Source organism: Engystomops pustulosus, chromosome 1 (assembly GCF_040894005.1).
Source record: "Engystomops pustulosus chromosome 1, aEngPut4.maternal, whole genome shotgun sequence".
Lineage (NCBI taxonomy): Eukaryota > Metazoa > Chordata > Amphibia > Anura > Leptodactylidae > Engystomops > Engystomops pustulosus.
In genome coordinates this window covers 214,991,403-215,009,392 of record NC_092411.1, presented here as the reverse complement: position 1 = coordinate 215,009,392, position 17,990 = coordinate 214,991,403, and the positions used below count along the sequence as shown (strand labels likewise).

The 17,990-nt window shown below is 40.9% G+C and overlaps 1 protein-coding gene across 11 annotated transcripts in view; it reads right to left on the bottom strand.

Annotated features, from left to right (window-relative positions):
• BLTP1 (bridge-like lipid transfer protein family member 1) overlaps window positions 1-17,990 on the bottom strand; it is a 141,900-nt gene that overhangs the window by 96,270 nt on the left and 27,640 nt on the right. For all 11 annotated transcript variants that reach the window (XM_072119351.1, XM_072119355.1, XM_072119356.1 and 8 more), the window contains exons 8-15: window positions 17,109-17,302; window positions 12,983-13,062; window positions 8,049-8,199; window positions 7,288-7,444; window positions 5,189-5,267; window positions 2,344-2,435; window positions 1,756-1,873; window positions 707-862 (exon numbers count right to left, since the gene is read on the bottom strand). In XM_072119351.1, coding sequence (XP_071975452.1) covers window positions 707-862; window positions 1,756-1,873; window positions 2,344-2,435; window positions 5,189-5,267; window positions 7,288-7,444; window positions 8,049-8,199; window positions 12,983-13,062; window positions 17,109-17,302 — 1,027 coding nt within the window. The remainder of the gene's footprint in view (window positions 1-706; window positions 863-1,755; window positions 1,874-2,343; window positions 2,436-5,188; window positions 5,268-7,287; window positions 7,445-8,048; window positions 8,200-12,982; window positions 13,063-17,108; window positions 17,303-17,990) is intronic.

The following is a 17,990-nucleotide window of genomic DNA, read 5'->3' as shown; positions in this document are numbered from 1 at the left end:
TCATCATACTGCCACTGAATGAAAACAATTACGGAGACCTCAATTTAACACAATCCAATGACCAAATGTGAAAGGACTGCTAGATTTGTCTATTCTGCGGTCATTGCAGTTTAAGTGGACTGATGACACATGGGTCCATTGTTTGTGGCCTGATGATGCACATGTTCTTGTGGAGGTAGGATTACTCTGTAGGCTACGGCAGGATTCTGTATTGGCCAGAGCCAGAAACCTTACAAGCTTCCTAGGAGCAAGTTTCCCCCCTGCCATGCAAAAAATAGAAGTTCAGCTGTAGCCGTGTTAGTTGTTCCGCTATAATGGATTAATGGGCAAGAGAAGTAATGAGTTGATGTTACTGAGAAGCAATGAAAAGGAACTGTTCTTTTTACTGTACAGATGTCCTATAGATGGAATTTAACTGAGGGAAAAGCACTGTTCACTACTTTGGATTATTGTGAACAAACACAAAGAAATCTATACTACATGAAAAACAAAATCCCTAAAGCAAACATCATTAAGGTATTGCATAAGAAGTAGAATACACATTTAACAGTACAGTATACAGCAATCTTAGGCGGATTTGCACCTAGAGGAACACAAGCATACATCAATCACATCCTTGCTATTTTGTATACCAGTTTGCCTGCTTACAGCCCTAGCAATATCCACTTAACAAGTACATGTCGCGTGATTATGAGGAAGGATCTACCATTTTCCTGCTGCTTTGTAGAGCAATCTATCCAATTGTGTTGATTTGCTGCCCAGATCATCTCAAACTGATGAAACATGATCTTTAAGTTCCAAGTATATGGAACGAAGGAAAACAAATCTGGTGGACTGTCACTGGACCAATCTTGAATAAGATCTGTAATAAAAACAAAATGAGTATATGTAACAGGTTAAAAAGAAATAGGAAATGACAGTAAAAATCAACATTACACAGGCAGTCCCCGGGTCACATACATGATAGGGTGCATAGGTTTGTTCTTAAGTTGAATGTGTATACAAGTCGAAACTGTATATTTTATAATACAATTTTTTTGCCTCACTGACAATTGGAGTTCCAAAATTGTTTGCTGTAATTGGACCAAGGATTATCAATAAAGCTTCATTGCAGACACTTTACAGATGATCATTGCAGTCTGGGACTATAGTAAGCATCCAGAGAGCTTCACCAGAGGTCACAGTGAGCAGAGGGGTCTGTCTTTAACTAGGGGTCGTCTGTAAGTCGGGTGTTCTTAAGTAGGGGACCACCTGTAATAATAATCTTTATATAGCGTCATCATATTGTGTGCATGAAACCTAACACTTTCTGACACAAAAAAAGCTGCCAACTTACACAATAAACATGTCTGCATAATATATGTTGCATCCAGCCCAAAACACTGGATGGATAAATGCAGCAAGCTGCTCTATATTATCCTGCTTCCTGCTGCAGAGAGCAATACATGGTCAGTGGAGACCATAATAGCCTATTGGTGAAATTACGCTCTGGGTGGTCCCAAGTAATGTTACTGTACATAAAAAGTCAGTTGTGTTACTCTGGAGACACCCATAACATTGGCAGCAGCACAATGCTGTCTGCTGAGGTTCACTCCTCCTTCCGTTTTAAGGAAGGGTGAAACAGGAGGACATTTCCCACTGTATGAGCATGGCTTTTTTCTTACCCCATGGAAAGTAGAAGAGTATAATGAATGATGATATAACATGGGTAGTGTTTTTCTAGAGAACAGGCTCGCCCATATGATGAAGTTTTACCTGTGAAAAAGTTTTTCTGCGCAAAAATAAAGTGGTATGTTGCTTTGTAGACTTCAAGCTCACATTGCCAAGTCTGGGGCATATTCCACACCCTGGGATAGCTGGCATTTATATGAAACTAAAACGAAAGAAGTGAATCCTGAATTAGCATTTTTTATAAATTGCCGTCAAAATTTATTCTAGAAACACGGTGTTTGTTTTTAATATGTTTTACATAATCTAATCTAAGTATTAGTGTTCCTCATATAAGAGTGAATGAATATCAAAAGTTAGAACTCTATGTTTTGCAGTTTTCCTTTCATCCCTAGATATTTATGCACTGGAAGAACCCTATGAAGCTTCCTATCAAATGACAACAAGCAGAGTTCTCAAAATCCACAAGGAACAAAATTTCATTTCAGTCTATAAACAAGAAACTTATCTTGGCAGAAATTTAACAACCCATTAAATAATGATAATCCAATTTAATAAATACAAAAAAAATAGATAATCAGGAAATGGAAGGTATCCCTACTAAGTAAATGTATTAGAAGATAATGAATAGATACTTTAATTCTAGTGAAATAATGAAAGAACATTTTTACTTACAGCAAGCATTTCTGCTTCAAGTAGTGTCCTGTACTGCATGCTAGTAGTAGTGTCTACGTGTAACAATTGCCCTTTTATTGTGGGAGAATAACCTGAGGAAAAAACATCAACTTCTTATCAAATAATACATTGAAATAATTAGAACAATGAATAAAATTATTTAACTAAAATATGTTTGCTTCCATCAAGCAGACTTTTGTCAATATACCAGATTATAAATAAAAAAAAAAAATTAGTTTATTAATGAAGACTCATCATCAATGTTTTACGCATAAAGGGCTTTCCAGTCAATATTCACTCACCGGCCACTTTATTAGGTACACCTGTCCAACTGCTCGTTAACACTTAATTTCTAATCAGCCAATCACATAGCGGCAACTCAGTGCATTTAGGCATGTAGACATGATCAAGACAATCTCCTGCAGTTCAAACCGAGCATCAGTATGGGGAAGAAAGGTGATTTGAGTGCCGTTGAACGTGGCATGGTTGTTGGTGCCAGAAGGGCTGGTCTGAGTATTTCAGAAACTGCTGATCTACTGGGATTTTCACGCACAACCATCTCTAGGGTTTACAGAGAATGGTCCGAAAAAGAAAGAACATCCAGTGAGCGGCAGTTCTGTGGGCGGAAATGCCTTGTTGATGCCAGAGGTCAGAGGAGAATGGGCAGACTGGTTCGAGCTGATAGAAAGGCAACAGTGACTCAAATCGCCACCCGTTACAACCAAGGTAGGCAGAAGAGCATCTCTGAACACACAGTACGTCGAACTTCGAGGCAGATGGGCTACAGCAGCAGAAGACCACACCGGGTGCCACTACTTTCAGCCAAGAACAGGAAACTGAGGCTACAATTTGCACAAGCTCATCGAAATTGGACAGTAGAAGATTGGAAAAACGTTGCCTGGTCTGATGAGTCTCAATCTCCACTGTGACATTCGGATGGTAGGGTCAGAATTTGGCGTCAACAACATGAAAGCATGGATCCATCCTGCCTTGTATCAACGGTTCAGGCTAGTGGTGGTGGTGTCATGGTGTGGGGAATATTTTCTTAGCACTCTTTGGGCCCCTTGGTACCAATTGAGCATCGTTGCAACGCCACAGCCTACCTGAGTATTGTTGCTGACCATGTCCATCCCTTTATGACCACAATGTACCCAACATCTGATGGCTACTTTCAGCAGGATAATGCGCCATGTCATAAAGCTGGAATCATCTCAGACTGGTTTCTTGAACATGACAATGAGTTCACTGTACTCAAATGGCCTCCACAGTCACCAGATCTCAATCCAATAGAGCATCTTTGGGATGTGGTGGAACGGGAGATTCGCATTATGGATGTGCAGCCGACAAATCTGCGGCAACTGTGTGATGCCATCATGTCAATATGGACCAAAATCTCTGAGGAATGCTTCCAGCACCTTGTTGAATCTATGCCATGAAGAATTGAGGCAGTTCTGAAGGCAAAAGGGGGTCCAACCCGTTACTAGCATGGTGTACCTAATAAAGTGGCCGGTAAGTGTATGTGCTGTTAATGTGTTCCTTTCAAACAATGTGGCCATATACACAAGCGTGACAAGGTGTTGTGGAGGCATCACGTTTGTTATTAGGCCAAATTGATGGTGCAGGTCTTATAAAGTCAGGAAGGTGAGGAAGTTTGCAAAATGCATCTTATAATTCATTACATGATATGAAGAATGTATGGCACCTGTACAAATTCTATCCACACGCTGCAATAAATATGCCGCACGTCAACTGAGAAAATATATGCCATGCCTATATGACAGTTTTACGGCATACATGCATGTAAAAGTTTTAAATCTGGACACACGGAATTGGTGACACTGTAGTCATTTCTTATTCATTGAATAACGCATTGACTGATTTGGCAAAACTCTGTGCAGCGATGTGGAATCTGTGTGCGCTATATAAATAAAGGAACTATTTTTATTATGGTGCAGTGACTCCCTAGTAGTGGTTTTTTAATACCCATTACAGATAGCATAGCCAGAAGATTTAACACAGGAATCCTGTAGAGGCAAGACCAACATCTGACCTGTGATCACTATGAATTCTTTATTCCCAGTGAGCAAAAGGCAGATACGGGACCTGCATCTATATGATTCCGGTGTAAAATCTTCTGGTGGTCAAAAAGTGCGTTCTTAAAAAACGCTGTAGAAATCAAGCTTTGTTATTCTGCTGAGCACCCACACTTTCAAATGGGAGAGGGGGTAACACTTAACAGAACCACTGTCAATGCTGTAAAGAATATAAGGAAAGTCATCTAAAAATCAGCCAGTTGTCCAATTTGGGTTTTTGACAAATTTTCTTTTATATATACACTAGTCCCTTTAAGACCAGGAGGATCACATTAGACACTGACTAATTAGAATATGCTGTGTGTTGAGATTTTGAACATCTCATCATTTCCTCTGCAAAACTGATATTGAAATGTTTTTTTTAAATGCCCAATTTCATGTAAGATTGTGTACAATACATGTACACCCTGACCTGAGTGGCTGCTAGCTGCAGTATATTTGCAACATGTGAATCTGTATGAAGTGCAGAGACAGAAAAACTATAACCTGTTCTAGGAACGTGTGCAGAGGGTGTAAGGTTTAATGTCTCATGACTCATAGAATAGATTACAGTATGGCATGGGATTGTATGGTGCAGCACAATGGGAGAGGTGGAAACACAAACACATCCACAGCAAATACATTGAAACCAAACATTTGTGTAAGCCAATAGAAGGAGAACAACAGACATGCAGAATAATTAGCTAGATCTTGGCCTGCAAAGGCTTAAGCGTTTCACAGGTTTAGCCAAAAGTACTAAGAGAATGTCTTACCCATATCAGTGACAGTCATAGGGATGTTCACTTCCAAGTAAGATCCTGCCCAAACATTCACATGTACGGCATTTGTTTCCTGTACGGCATCAAAGAATATTAGTAAATGCAAACACCAGCAAGTGACCTGCTAAGCATAAAGTTATTTACCAATAATGTTTCCGGAGGATCCGTTATAAAAGTATATCACAGCACTCATGCCGTACACACAAAGCTGAACCTTATCTGCCGACTACAATACACGGTACTATCATTATCACGGAGGAGCGACAAAGATAGCGGGGGAGATTTAACAAATGTTCTGTATGTCGGTGTATAACCCATACCCCCCCCACCGCCAAGGCGGTTACCTGATAAGGGTTAGACCTCATGATGCATCTGCTGGCCATATTTTGAGTTGACGGACATAACTAAGCCAAGTGCGACCTGGCGTAGCTTTGCATAAAAGTCTGCAAACATCCAGCGGGGGAAGGTTCGCAGACTATTAGAAGGAAAGTGTGCAGGCGCGGCGCAGGACCACCCCGTGCTGGCCCACTCTGCCGGTTGCCGTACCCTTCACACCCACATGGCATGGAGGTTGCATAATCACAAGAATACTGGGGTGGAAGCACTGATAAATGTCCCTCTATGTCATTAGCGCTCTAAGGGGCTAATGGACATCTGTAAAGGGAGATAAAGAAGGCAAAATCCCCAGGATAGCTGTGCACATTCAGGGTAAAAGGTAACTAAACTTTTAACAAAATTACATAGATGAATAGTGCAGATGATATTAAACTTTGGAATATACTTTATTAAGCCCATTACAACTGCCATCTAGCTATAAAAGTCCTATCTTCACATACCCCATGCAAAATGGCACGTTTACAGATGTCAAGTGGTTATATGTTCTGAATTGTGAACCTAGAAATACAAGCTCTGGTATCCTATTCAAGAAGAGAAACTCCCCATCAATATCATATCAGGATTGTGTTTCTATGGACGACTGAACTGGACATATAATATATACAAATTTTCAATTCCAACTTTAACAGTGGATATTTCCAGTTTGGCGACACCTAGAAACAAATTCTTGAAATTACCGTATATACTCGTGTATAAGCCGAGTTTTTAAAAAATGTGCTGAAAAACATCCCCTCGGCTTATACAGGAGTCAATACTTGTAAAAAATAATTAAAAATGGACAAAAAATAAAAATAAACTTATATACTCACCCTCCGGTGGCCCCGATGCACAGCGCTGCTCCCCCGATGTCATCGCGGCTTCTCTTCTGGCTTCCCGGCTCCTCTTCTGCTTCTGCGCCATCTTCTGTCTTCTTTAACATTGTGCCGGGCGACGCCATTGTTCATCTCCCATGCGGCTCCTAGTATGAAGTCAGCAGCAGCGCGTCATACTAGGCGCCGCACGGGAGAGAACAACACGATGTTAAAGAAGACAGAAGACGGCGCGGAAGCAAGAAGAGGAGCCGGGAAGCCAGAAGAAGAGCCGCGATGATATCAGGGGAGCAGCGCTGTGCATCGGGGCCACCGGAGGGTGAGTAAATAGGTGCCACGGTTCAGGAGATATGATTGTTTGAAGTGTTTTTGGTAAAGGTTTATACAATTTTTGCACATATTAAAAAAACTTTACAGGAAAAATTTTGAAAAAAGGGTGCCTCGGCTTATACTCAGGTCAATTTATACTGGCTTATTTTTTCATGTTTTATTTTTTCTGTTAGCATTCTATAAACAAAAAACATGTTATTAATAAAATTATTCTACTAGATGAAAGTCTCGCATGTCATAAAAAGCATGATAGGGAATATCCACAGGATAAGGCCTAATTTGCTGATCAGAAATGGGGATGGGGATTCTATCCTGTACACCACTTACAGCTGAGAGATATAGGAGTCTAAAAAAAAAAAGTCTATCACTTATCTCTTTAGGCAGTTCTAGGATACTCCTTCTACACAGAGAACTGATTCATCATGGGAAATATTCTCTAGGTATGGAAAGAGTTATTTATTAGCCTCCTTATCTGTCTGAAGTGGAGAACCTCAGAATGCTTTCAGATACATTACTCAGATGCTTTTTGAATACAACATTTGCAACACAGCAACTTACTTTATTTTTTGTAAAAAGTAGATCGATAGTAGCATTTGCGATTATGTTCATTCTTAATTCAAAAGCCTGTATCTGCCTTGGCTTTCCAGGCTGTGGAATATCAGAAACTTTCAAGACCTGATAGTCTGGAGGGAAAAAGAATTTCCACAAGCATTCCCTGTCAGAAAAAGGAAATATTGAATAAAATATCCTAAAGAAATCAAGCATAATACTGATCACACAGAAGACCTCAACAAAGCCACAGCGGGACAAAGGACATCACAGGAAATCCCGACGGCAAACAGGAAACTTTATCATGGCAAGTATAATATGGGTGACCCGAATTATCCTGTTAAAGATTCCTATAAATAATTGACCCCTTTAAATAGGACCTTTTACCACCTTCACCTGCCTCCAAGTCCATACAACCTTTATAAGCCATTGTTCCATCTGACAACAAGTAAAGAGCTATAATAATTAGTACAATGTCATTACTCAATATGCTAATTGGGCTCTCTACCGTCAGATGGTGGGCTCTAGGCTGGAGCAGACAGCTACCTCCACCTATTTGAATTTAGTGATATGAAAATACTGACATTGGTTACTTGCTAATGGTGGAGGCTAAAGAGAAAATTCCAATTATGCCATAATTAATAGAGTACCAGCTATTAAAAGATTAATTAAGTTAATGAAGGTGTCAAAAGGTCCTCTTTTATACTGAAAAAACAAATATTACACAAAACAGAGAAAAGCAGGTCCTGAAATTGATGGTAATTTTGTACCTCTGTCTATCTGCCCATGGGCCATAGTTAAAATCGGTTCCCTTTCCACAGACAATGTCTAGACCCCAACAAGGTGGTAAATCTTGCAGTTTTGCATCTTCTGTATTACTTTCCTCTTCAAAATTTTCTCCAGTATCTTCTGGGACTAGCCCTTAAAAAAAAAAAAAAAAAAAAAAGTGAAAATCATGATACAGAAATAATAAATAATACACACAAACCCGCATACATATGGGACAGTCTCTGCCAGGTTGGACCTATATAGACCAGGTCTAATCTGGCTGGGTTTTTTTGCTAGACTCTGTAAGTATACTATAGTGTGTGGGTCAGAGAAACTGGTGGGGAGGGGGAGATTTATTTAAGGCATAATGAATCTCCCCCACTGGATCTATATGACAACACGATCATTTGCACATCTGATTCCCATTTGTCCTAGCCTCTTTTCTCGAATCCATCTCTTGTGAGCACAGGGGTCTTCACAGAAGACTTGAGTAACCAGTGCTCACTACATTTTCTCAACCAGATTTATCCATAATGGCTACTACTTGGGCTACTAAATGGACAATTTCTGATATTTCCAGGATGAGAGGCAGTAAAGGTTTACCTAAACAATATTATGTAGAAGATGTCAAACAGAGGGGAAAGGTTGGATGCAGAGATCGCACTAACATATTTCTAGAAGGGTAATAATACTCCTCTTACTATTTTTGAGGAGTATTTTTAGCCGGGAAGGAGTATGAAATTTTCAGTAATACAAATATATAACTCATAGCTGTATATAATGTTGATAGATGCTAATTATATAAGAAAATCATGTGTCAGTATCTTCTTTAAATAGCAAATGGAGGCAGTTGTAGTGATGTTACATCATGCATTGACCAAACTGGAGCTGACGCCCCCAACCACAGTCGCCGAAACCTCCCACCACCACACTGTGGCTAACGCCGCTGACACCAAACGTCCAGACTGCGGCTAACACACAATGGGGGTCATTTACTAAGGGCCCGATTCGCGGTTTCCCGGCGTGTTACCCGAATATTTCCGATTTGCGCCGATTTTCCCTGTATTGCCCCGGGATTTTGGCGCACGCGATCAGATTGTGGCGCATCGGCGCTGGCATGCACGCTACGGAAATCGGGGGCGTGGCCGAGCGAAAACCCGACGGATTCGGAAAAACCGCCGCATTTAAAAAAAGAAATGTGTTGCTTGGGACGCGCTCACCTTCACTTGGTCCGGGTTGGTGAACTCCAGCGCGTTCAGATGCTTTTCAGCGCAGCAGCGCCACCTGGTGGACGGCGGAGGAACTACCTTGATGAATCCCGGCCGGACCCAAATCCAGCGCAGAGACCGCGCCACTGGATCGCGAACAGACTGGGTAGGTAAATCTGCCCCAATGTATCCCTCTCCCCATGTGACCAGACTGTGGCAGCCGCCGCGGAGCCCCAGTGTCCAGACTGCAGCCGACACTGCAAATCCATGATAGTTGCTTTGTAAAATGTTTTTTTTTTTTAATAAATTTTGGTTTATTTTTTTTTTGGTTTTTTATTAATTGAATTTGTGTAATTTTTTACGTGTTTTTACTATTTATGCAGTCCTGTTTCACATACACCTCATGCCACCTCAGCACCCGCCAGACACACAGTCCCACATAACCTATACCTCATGCCACCTCAGCACCAGACATGCAGTCCCATGTAACACACACCTGCCACCTCAGCACCGGCCAGACACGCAGTCCCACGTAACACACACCTGCCACCTCAGCACCCGCCAGACACGCAGTCCTACGTAACATATACCTCATGCCACCTCAGCACCAGACATGCAGTCCCACGTAACACACACCTGCCACCACAGCACCCGCCAGACACGCAGTCCTACGTAACACACACCTGCCACCTCAGCATCCACCAGACACGCAGTCCTACGTAACACACACCTGCCACCTCAGCACCAGACACGCAGGCCTACGTAACACACACCTGCCACCTCAGCACCCGCCAGACACGCAGTCCTACGTAACACACACCTGCCACCTCAGCACCAGACACGCAGTCCTACGTAACACACACCTGCCACCTCAGCACCAGACACGCAGTCCTACGTAACACACACCTGCCACCTCAGCACCCGCCAGACATGCAGACCTATGTAAAATACACCTGCCACCTCAGCACCTGTCAGACATGCAGTCCTATGTAAAATACACCTCATGCCAACTCAGCACCTGCAAGACATGCAGTCCCATGTAACATACAGGTCTTCCCTGACCTTATCACATCCACTCCTGTCAAGCCCCCTTACCTCCATACACATGTATGCACACAGTACCTGTACAAGTTCTACTTGCAGGCAGCCATTACAGCTCTACTTCCTGTGAGGAGACTGCGTAGTAAGCCACGCCCCTCTCCAGGAGGCTCCGCGCCCCTCCCGTGACATCACGGCTACACGGAGCAGCTCCATTCTACAGACTACCAGCGCTGTAGTGTGAGCTGAGCAGTGCCGGCACGCGCGCTGCCAGTGTAATTTCCTGCACACCATTGCTGTGCGCTCCGGACCGCTCAGCTCACACACTACAGGGGATAATTGCCAAGCGTACTTTTACGCTTGGCAATTATTCTGGGGAGTAATGGCGCCTCATCATGCGTCTATGACGCTTGGTGAGGCGTTAATGCGATCTCTGGTTGGATGGCACCACTTCGTATAACTAAGTTTCCATTCCCTGATTGTCGGACTTGTATACAGGGTAAGTCAAACTTTGTGGATAACCCGGGTGGTGCTCTTATTCAAAAAAGGCAGTGATCTTGTTTCAATAGAAAAAACAGTAGAATGGCACTCACCACAGTTCTTCCTTTTTCATTCCGGTTTATTAGTGATACTCACAAAACCATGACATTTCAAAACATTCAAAGGGAGGGGTAGACGCAGGGACTCACAAATATACAAGGTGCATGACAACGGTTTCGATATTATCACTAATAAACCGGAATGAATAAGGAAGAACTGTGGTGAGTGCCATTCTACAGTTTTTTCTATATTATGTAGAACCATTGTACAGTCCTCATGTAGTCACTGGCTGAATGGCCAGGTACTTGCTTCTCAGATATAATGGCTCCACAACACGGATGGTGGTCCCTTCACAATGTATAATCATTGACAAAAAGAAATCTCACACCCCAAGAAGGATTTCCAAGAATAAAATAAAACTTTGTTTAAATGTAATGAAGATAATTGTGAGTGATTATAATATTAATAAAGGATAAATGTATTGGGTAAAACTAAAATTAAGAAGCTGTAGTCCCTGTCGAGCCAAAACCAAGTGTCACAAGAAAGAATGCCTTAGGTGTTCAAGACACGTACCGTGTGTTATTGAAGATGTGATCAATCCTGTATAATATTTTACGATCACAACTGCAACAAAGTTACCAAGTTTTGCTACTGGGTTGTAGAATCCATTAATTCTACAATTATTTCAAACCACTTCCAGCCTGACAACATTATGAGATAAAGTGTGGCATGGATTGTGGAGCAAGGGATCCCGCATACACAGTTGTAGGTGGTGCTCATGTGGGATTCTCACTTTGGTTACATCAAAGACCATAGCACAGGCCAATGGATGAATATTCCTTTTCTTCTTTTATTAACTTAAATATTCACATGAATATGAAATGGGCCTCACCATTCTGGCAGCCTCATGTTTCATATTACAAATATAACTTGGGAAAGGTCACAGTGACCGAAACATTGTTTAATTTTTGATCTGCTTTCTATGTGATACTATCTGTTCATGTACTATGGTGAAGGCCTACTATTTTTCATTATCATGTAAAATATTTATGCCAATGAAAGAAAAAGAAAATTCATCCATTGGCGAGTGCCATGCTCTTTGATTAAAGAGTGGCATAGAAGTTCCATGTAGTATTTCTGTGGCACATTTACCCATACGTTTTGCAGTTGGATCCTGCACCCTGTAGTATGTTGAAGCTGGTGTCCCAGATGGTCCCATAAAAGCTATGTTGGTAATACATCTGGTGACAGCTGAGGGCAAGAGTCTTATATACGAAAAAAAGCAAAAGTAATTTTATATTGACTCAAGTCAGACAGACTTGTTCGTAGCCTTCCTGTGGACAGTTGTTTGTGTCCTGTCACGAGCGTGTAAGGTCGTTGTGTGCACATGTCCGCATTTCACCTTTGTGTGCATGAGCCCCTTAGCTGTAGCTTCAACTAAGCACAATTCTTTTTCCAACAGAACTTTTAGATGGACGCGTATTCTAGCTTGATGTTTTCAATGAAATAATCCAATCTCATCCATTTTGCTGGAACTTTTTCTATTCAATCTTGCAGCCAAGCGAACTGCTGCAGTCTGCCGGAGACATTCCTAGGAAATTCTAACGGAAGCAGGGTGCTCTCTACATATAACTGAGCAGTTCATCTTGCATCAGTATTTGGGGTGACAGGGTCTAACTTACAATGGCTCCTGAGATCATCACACCAAAAGTTGGATAGTATGTCCCTCCACAGCAAAAGCCAGACTGAAGTTCTCACCACATGCACCTTCATTTTCTATTCATAAGTCAACAGAACTATGTTCTGTTGTTGTTAAAGACAGTACAGTTGCAGCTAGAGTGTCTTGTGCTGCAATAAAAAATAATAAATAAAAAGAGTTTCATAAAGAAAAAAATATATTGGGATATATATAGGATCTACCAAGTCCAAGTGAGAAAGCAGATAGCAAATTCATCAAGATTAGTAAAGGTTAAGTTGCTAGAAATGCTGTATAAACACAAACATCAGATTGAGATTGATGCTGACCAATAACATCAGTGGAACACATTGGATCTGACAGACACAAATAACATCCAGCCCTGGAAATGAATTAACCATGGAGATAATGACTTTAGTCAGCCAGCTCTTTCCATTCACTTGCTGCAGATTACCTGGCTCATCCATATAGTAGTAGATGTCAACATCATTAGACTGCATGACCACGAATCCTTCTCCCATGAGTCTAGGAGGCCTTTAAAAGATAAAATAAGATCGAGAAATACTGGTTATTAGATATTGTCACAATACCCAAGACAACTGATTTTTTGTAAATAAAATATGTTCAAGGGATAAAACCTTAAAATTATGACTGAACAGCCATATGGAATTTAATTTACTGTGAGAAAAAAAAAGAAAGAAAGACTCTTGCAAAACATTTGTTTTGTATATACATAATTTCTTTGTTAACAGAAAACAAACCTTGAGCAGTTGAAACCTGCAGTCATTGCATCTCATAAATCAATAGTAAAGATAGTGTCCCTTTTCCCCCTGCCTTTCTTCCTTCTTCATGCAGTTTGTGTAAAACAACCTTCTGTCCCGTATCCACTGACAATTGTTAAGACATAAAGGAACCTGATAACGTAACGCATGACTTAAGGGGAACATGAAATCACAGCAGCCTGCGTGGAGAAGAAGTCCATGGAGGCTGCTGTGATTGTTTTATGTGGTCAGATATGTACATGGGGTACTGTTTGCTAATGTTAAGTAGCTTAAAGAACTGGTCACATGACAATAGATGCATAGATACCAGGCAAGATAACTCTGATTTTAAGGGGATCTGAGGGAAACTATTTTTAGCTAAAAGCACGGTGTCAGATAGTTACTAGAGCTCTATAGGAACCTGTCACTACCTGTATTTGTGAAAAATGTGGTGACAGGTTCCCTTTAAAGGAACACTGTAGTCAAAGCTGAATAATTGAATATAACTTGTGAAGGGAGACGAATGACTCTAGGATCTAGGAATACAATGAAAATGAGTCATGCTTTCATTATTAAATTATGACTGGAGTGTTCCTTTACACACAGTCCCTGGAAAGTATAATCACCTCAGAGAATTGAATAAAGGTAATTATTCTCTAGGTATGGAAGGAGTTAATCATTAGCCACTTTATGTGACTGAAGTGGACAGACCTTATAAGGCTTGTGGAAACACTACTCACTACAGGAAAAAGAGCAGGAAAAAAGGTACAGAGAATCCGCTTTATAATGATTTTTCAGCTGCAGCTCCCCTCGACCCAACCTGCAGCGATTATCAGTTTTCTCTCTATGCAGAGTAGAGGAGCAAAGCTGTCCATCAGTGGTAAGATGGGCATGGAAAGTTTCAAAAATGTTACTTTTGTGCCAAATACAGCAAGTGAGTGCTAAACCAAAGATTGCAGGTAACCATTTCAGGCCGACATTGGGTTGCATTAGCCTGGTGGCAATAATACAACCTTTTATTTAAAAGGGAACCTGTCACGATATTTCACCTAACCAAATTAATTATGTAATAGAGCGCTAGTCCCACACATCTTACCCATGTCTTTGTTTTTATTTCCCAGCTGCTCTTTCCATGACAAAAGGTAACTTACAAAATATGCAAACGAGGCTGACGTACTTTAGGGGCATTAGCAGACAATGCTCCCTGCTAAACTGCCATCGATCAGCATCTTTTCTCTCCCTCCCTCTTCAGCTAAGTCATTCCTGGGTTTAGCAAGATGTGATCCAGGAACCCTGGGTGCTCTGCCAAAGAACTTCAACAGAATTTGCATATTTTGAAAATTTAAGTTTTAGAATGGAAAGGAACATATTCACAAGGAAACGAAAGTATGTGTGGCACGTACAGCCCTGTGTTACATTGCAGTTTTTATGGGTAGGTTAAATCATGGTAGCGGATTCCCTTTAAAAAAAAAAAAATTACAAATTGTTCTCAGGCCTATTTCACATGATGCAAGCTACGGATGGGCCGGTACCTGGGCGTAGCATACGTGTGGCTAGAGAAGGCTCACCCCTTCCCTCTGCATAGGCAGGAGAGTAGCCCAGGAATACATACGGGAAAAGATGGAGCAAGCTCTTTTTCTTTACATTGCGGTGGGAAATACGTCCGTTCATATGGATGGACGTATTGCCTGTTGAAATGAATGTGGCTGTATGCTACCCATACCAAAACAGTACAGGTACAAGTAGTATACGAGGGCGGTTCAATAAGTACTCTGAGGAAAGTTGGTGTTATCATTGTGTGCTGCCATTATCAAACGACGGCAAAACAAATTGCAGACCGATTCATAGGTTTGGATTTGGCAGCCATTTGAGTAAGACATGTTTTGGGATTTTCGCCAAGATGGAAAAAGAGCAGTATCGTCCAGTAATTCTCTTTTTGTTTTGGATTGGAAAAAACACAAGACAATAAAAGCAAAGTTAGATGCTGTTTATGGGGACACTTTGCCATCTGTGACTACAGTTAGATATTGGTTCAACGAATTTAAACGTGGGCGAACGTCCATTTTTGGCAGACGTGGTTACCAAGGAAATCATTCAAAAAGAAAACGACATGATACTTGCTAATCGATGAAAGAAAGTGCGCAAAGTAGAAGAGGCCGTAGGTGTGTCGATCGGAACGGCAATTAATATTTTACATGATAAGTTGGCGATGCAAAAACTGTCGACCTGATTGCTTGCGGTGTAAAACAAGCGGATGCGGCTCTTAACATCAGAGCAGTTTTTGCGTCGAGTTGTCACCGTTGATGAAACCTGGATTCATCATTACACACCAGAAACTAAGTAACAATCAAAACAATGGATTTCTCCCGATGAATCTGCTCTAAAGAAGGCGAAGACGGTCACATCGGCCGGAAAGGTCATGGAGACGTTTTTTGGGGATGCGAACAGCGTCATCCTCATAGATTTTTAAGGAAAAGGAAGAACGATCACTGTACAATACTACAGTGAGTTGTTGGACCGCTTCAACAAAGAAGTGACACGGCCACATTTAGCGAAAAAGAAGGTTTCAACACGATAACGCACCAGCACATTTATCTGGAGCTGCCACCGCTAAACTGCTCAAACGAGGAAGTCATTGCCGAGACAGAGGCGTATTTTGGAGAGTTCGACAAATCCTATTTTTTGGAGGGGTCAATGGCAGGAACATTGGGAGAAGTGCATCTTTCTGAAAATTAAAAAAAAAAAAAAAAAAAATGGTGTCTTCATTTCTAATACAGGCACTTATTGAACCGCCCTCGTACAGCTGAAAATATCTGCTCATGTGAAAGGAGCCTTCCTTCATTAACTGAATGTATTTGGCAGCAGCAAACCAGAACAATAGAAATACAGTACAGAAAAATAGAACTGAGAGAAGTTATCTGCCAGACTAGAGATTTTAAATGAGCCACATGCCTATTATCAGATTAGAATAATTGTTTCCTGTCCTTTTCCAATCTGAAAGAACAAATAAATAGAACAGTTTTTTCATAGGAATGCATTCCTGATATGTGAATTTTAATTTATTTTGTTTTTTTTTGTTTTGGAAAAAAATGCTCAATCTTAAAAGGATTTCTACCACCAGGATCAAATATTGTAAACCAAGTAAACTAACATACTGGAGTTTGTTCCCTCTGGCAGGATCTTCCCTTCTTTAAGCTACCTTTGCTTAAAGAAAAAAAAAAATGGCTTTGAAACTATGCAAATGAGTCCGATAGACTTCAGGCTCCATCAACACCTTTGGAGCATGGAGCCCTTCAGGCTCATTTACAAAAAAAAGGCTTTTAAAATTGTGCAAAAACCAGGGCATAAGCAGCTAAAGGACGAATGGATCTTGCCAGAGGACACACATGTAGTGTTATGTAAGTGTGCTTGCTTTACAATACTTGATGGTAAATGTACTTTAAGTGACAGGCTCAAGCATCAGATATAATTACGAATATCACACGTTACATGTTTTCTCCAGAGTTTTCTAAAGACCTACACTGTATATCTATTTTGAAGCGCCCTAAATTTAAGTTTTGTTTATGTTTTTATTCTCTGATTCTCAAGCGATGAGGGACAACCAAACGGATAATAAAATTAAAAGGCAAAATGCTTATGATTGACAGCAAGCCTAATTTTTAAAATGTCTTTCATTAGGATGAGAGTGCTCTTCCAGGAATGCATTAGGCACGCATTTTGTAGCTTTAAACCATGCACAACTGATTAAAGCACACAGCAAGTGGAAACTTTGTTAGCTATTCAAAAGAAACATCAAAAAGATACTATAAACACACTTACTCGTCATTCTGGAGTCCAACATATCTAGGGCTGGGAACTAGCATCACCCTGACATTCTCCAATTTGCCTTTCAAGATGTGCATGAACTGGTCCAGGTGACTTGATGGAGGCTTCGTTGTGTAAGTGAGGAATGCATCATCAAAATTTACACACAGAGTCTGAGGCTGGTAATGGTTCCCAAAGGCCAACCGCCCCTACAATTAAAGTTGATGCTATATTATTATATTGTTTTATCGGACAATAGTGCTCTCCAATATGTTGTAATGATACAATGTAGGCTTAAAGGGAAATTGTTGCCTTTAAATTGAAGTTAAAAATGTATTTGAAATGCAATGTGTAAACGCAGGCTTAGTGCTCTGCAGCTACGGGCTGAGGGTGCATTTGCTTGCGTTTGGGAGCGGTAACCAGCACCTAGTGTCTTGTATTGTTTAAATGCAATACACTGGGGGCTGGTTACCGATTGCATGGAAATGCATATTCGATTGGGCCAAGGCACCGCACCCTGAAGCAATGCCTTACAGACATCCTGCTCTGGCTGGCAGAGGAAGATAAAATAAAGGCTGAGAGGTCTCAAGAGACTGCACTGACTGGACTACAATACAGCCCAGCAACATTCATTCAGTTATTACCAGAGTAGTGAGGACTGATGGATACAGAACATTTGCAGACACTTATAGTTCATATGAGATTACATGCTGTACAACTCGGGTACTTATTAGCCTACTGTATAATATTTATATAGTTATTCAATGACTTTTGCACCAGTGAGAAGCTCTGGGACAAGGTAAAATTGTTAATAACATGAAATGCCTTTAATATGACAATTGTTATTAGGCAAAGATAAACTTCAAAGAAGGCAAAAAAGAACTACTGGTATTTGTT